Source organism: Oppia nitens, unplaced genomic scaffold, assembly GCF_028296485.1.
Source record: "Oppia nitens isolate AA-2021 unplaced genomic scaffold, nextdenovo-longstitch-racon4-pilon3 scaffold30_pilon_pilon_pilon, whole genome shotgun sequence".
NCBI classification, from domain to species: domain Eukaryota; kingdom Metazoa; phylum Arthropoda; class Arachnida; order Sarcoptiformes; family Oppiidae; genus Oppia; species Oppia nitens.
The window spans coordinates 799,386-802,692 of record NW_026533211.1 but is presented as its reverse complement, the minus strand read 5'-3'; the positions used below and the strand labels follow the sequence as shown (position 1 = coordinate 802,692).

The window sequence follows — 3,307 nt, the reverse complement described above, 5'->3', positions numbered from 1 at the left end:
TGAAATATTTTTACATTGTATTGTGAAAATTTATTTATTTTTTTTAAATATTTTTAAGTACATTATAAAGTGTGTTTGATTTATAACAAAAATTTTATAAAAATATATTTATCATTATATTAAACAAAAAATTTTACATTTATTAACAACAATATTAACAAAATTTTATTTTCATATTTTCATTTCAACTAATATTTTCTTATCAAATAAAAAAATTCAATATTTAAGTATAAAAAATATTTATATTTATAATAATAATAATCATTATTAAATAACACTTTTTAAATACATATTAATATTATTATTAAATCATATATTGTTTTTGTATTATTGTATTAACTTTTTTTTATATATGTTTGTATCAAATTGTATAAAAAATATATATATATAAAAAAGTGTATGAAAAAGTATTTTACATTATTATAGGTATTATTATTATTATTATTATATAATTATACTATTATTTCAAATCAATAATAAACTAATAATTCATAATAAATAATCAAAATTTTCTATCAATTTCTCTCTCTCTCTATTGAAAAAAAAAATGGTTACGAATTATAGATGACATCGATTTGCGACTCGTCTTCGAGATCATCGTAATCGGCAATTGTTGTACCGATGGTCATAGGATCGCCGTCCAGCCGTAGTCCGATCCGATCGGCCGATATTTGTTTAAAACGGGCAAATAGTTCGACAATTTTGCTAACTTTATCAAACTTTGATACCTGTATATCAACCGGTTGTCTCATATTTTTATCCCTCAGTTTCAATGTCAATAAATTAGGATCTTTAGCACCGATGCCATCATCACCGGTAGTATTAGTAGTAGAGGTAACGGTTGTACTGGTAGTAGTACAGGTGATGGTCCGTTTGAAACACTGGATAATATGTGCAATATCTAGACCTAACCCATGGGGTGTATCGTCAGCGTTGATAATCTGATTCTGAAACTTCAGGATCAGTTGGCCGACATCGACGCCCACTCGGTCGGCCAATCGTGGCATAACATCGGCAAACCTAGTGCTGTACGGTATCGGAAACTTGTGTACAACCGATTTGTATTTGATTTTCAATTCAAATTCACGGCACAACTTGTACTGTTCCAGTGCTTCGTAACTGTTGTTCATCGTTGTGGTCGCTGTCGTTGTCGTCGACGATACCGCCGATTGACTATCACTTATGTTGTTAATACTATTGTCTTTGTTTTCCATTTGATCTAATTTATTGAAAATTGCTTCCGCATCCATCTGACCACTCTTTCGTCGGCCTCGACCATTGGATCGTCGCTTTTTTGTTTTGCCAGTAGCAGTGGTAGCCCTTTTGCCGCCACCACCACCGCCTCCTCGGCCACGTTTGGGTCGTCCTGTTTGGGATCTAGTTCTAGGTTTAACGCAATCCACATCATAGCCGTCCTCAACCAATAACAACTCTTCAATATCATTGGGCGAAGACGACTGTTGGTAGCAATTAGTACGACGACTACGCCGACGCCGACCACCGCTTTTGGCGTTGTTATCACCGTTAGTACGACGACTACGCCGACCACCACCGCGTTTGGCATTGTTTTCATCACTACCGCTGCTGCTACTGCTTCCGCCGCCGCCGCCACTGTTACCGCTGGTTGTGGTAGTGGTGTTCAGCTCATCGATTATAGACATCACTTCCTGAAGTTCACAATCGGCACGAGTGGTGGCGGCGGTCTTGACAGTTGACGTAGTGACCATTGAGCTGGAGTTGTTAAACGCCGCGTCCACTTCTGCATAGTCGACGGGTGCCGTAAACACTGAATCGTTGGTCAACTTGTTTCGCCGATTCAATAGCTCGTGAAAACCGTTGGCCTTTGATCTGAATATCGACGACGACGACTTCATTGGCTGATCTTCGGGTGGTGACAGTCGTTGTTGTTGTTGTTGGTGGTTATGGTGGCCATTGATGACGGTATCATCGGCGGCGGTAGTCATGTCATCGCTATCGGAACCGCTGCTCGACGACGATATCACCAACTTTTTCCTCTCTATCGCCGCTTTTTTCTTCCTCTTCGTCAACAACATCGGCTTAATCGGTAACGACTGGTCAGCGGTGGACATCTGTTTTGTCCTCATAGTTGCCGCCGCTGTTGTTGTCCTCGGCATCGGATTTGTCTCACTTTTAACGGTCGTTGTCGGCAACAAGTGATGGTCAACAAAGACCGCCGCTTCGGCCGACACTAATTGGCCGACAATCGGTGGCTCCGATTTGATCATCAAATCAATTGATTGATTCAATAATAATAATAATAATAATAATAATAATTAAAAAATGTTTTAATTAATTAATTAACTATTGATTTATAATTATTAAACACAAATCAGTCATTCAATTGATATTACAATTAATATAACATTTTTTTTGAATATTGAATTCAAAATAACATTATATGATATAAACATTGTTTAGTATTACTGTATATAACGTATACATAATAATAGACAGTCTTAAATAGCGACGGCAGCGGCGGCGGCGGCTATGCTATTAAATTACAATTATCTGATATCAACAATATATTTAAATTAAACAATAAGTTATCAAGGTATGAACAATGTTGCTAAGATAATTATATATATATAATGGATAAAATTGTAATTGGTCATTTAAAAAAAAAATTAATTGTATTATTTGCCAGATAATAGTTTTTAACAAAATTTATAAAAAAAAAAGATAGTCGACTGTAAATTATCTGGCGCATATAATTGATTATTTTTTTAAAAAATGATCAATTATAATTTTATCCAGTATATTTAATTATCTAACAACATGGTCACTTTTGTTTATATCAGATAATTGTAATTTAATAGCATCGCCGCCGCCGCCGCTTTTTAAGACTCTCTCTCTCTCTCTCTATCTATACATATATAACATATACAATAACAGCCAAACATAACGCGCGTATTGTTTGTATAGTCACTATTGAAATCATACATTCAGTATATGTTAATAATACACAGTATATATTAGTCATAGATAGTACATAACGTATATTACTTGTTATGCAATGTTGTGTAGAGCGCCTCCTGTAAGTTTGACTTTACATGCATAGCAATAGCATAGCATTGACTGTCTATACATTTGGTTGCATTTTGTAATTATAAAAAATAGTGTAATAATAATACATTTAGTGTACAGTGTGTGTAAACGTTTTTACAGGGGAGCGCTAAATTTGAATTAATAAAAAAATATATTACAATAGTAATTAATAATAGTATTATAAATATTTTATTATTATTACTAAAACATTAATTTTATTATTATAAATTTTTAAAATATA

General features: G+C 33.8%; 1 protein-coding gene across 1 annotated transcript; it reads right to left on the bottom strand.

The window, feature by feature from the left end:
* Positions 1 to 527: 527 nt before the first annotated feature.
* On the bottom strand, positions 528 to 2,257 carry LOC128956519 (uncharacterized). Its single transcript, XM_054302236.1, has one exon. It carries the CDS (start codon positions 2,244 to 2,246, stop codon positions 552 to 554), a length of 1,695 nt encoding a protein of 564 aa, XP_054158211.1. The 5' UTR covers positions 2,247 to 2,257; the 3' UTR covers positions 528 to 551.
* Positions 2,258 to 3,307: the final 1,050 nt, after the last annotated feature.

What these genes read in the sequence shown, in the direction of transcription:
- LOC128956519 (XM_054302236.1), bottom strand. Translation starts at nt 2,246, where the DNA reads ATGATCAAATCGGAGCCACCGATTGTCGGCCAATTAGTGTCGGCCGAA.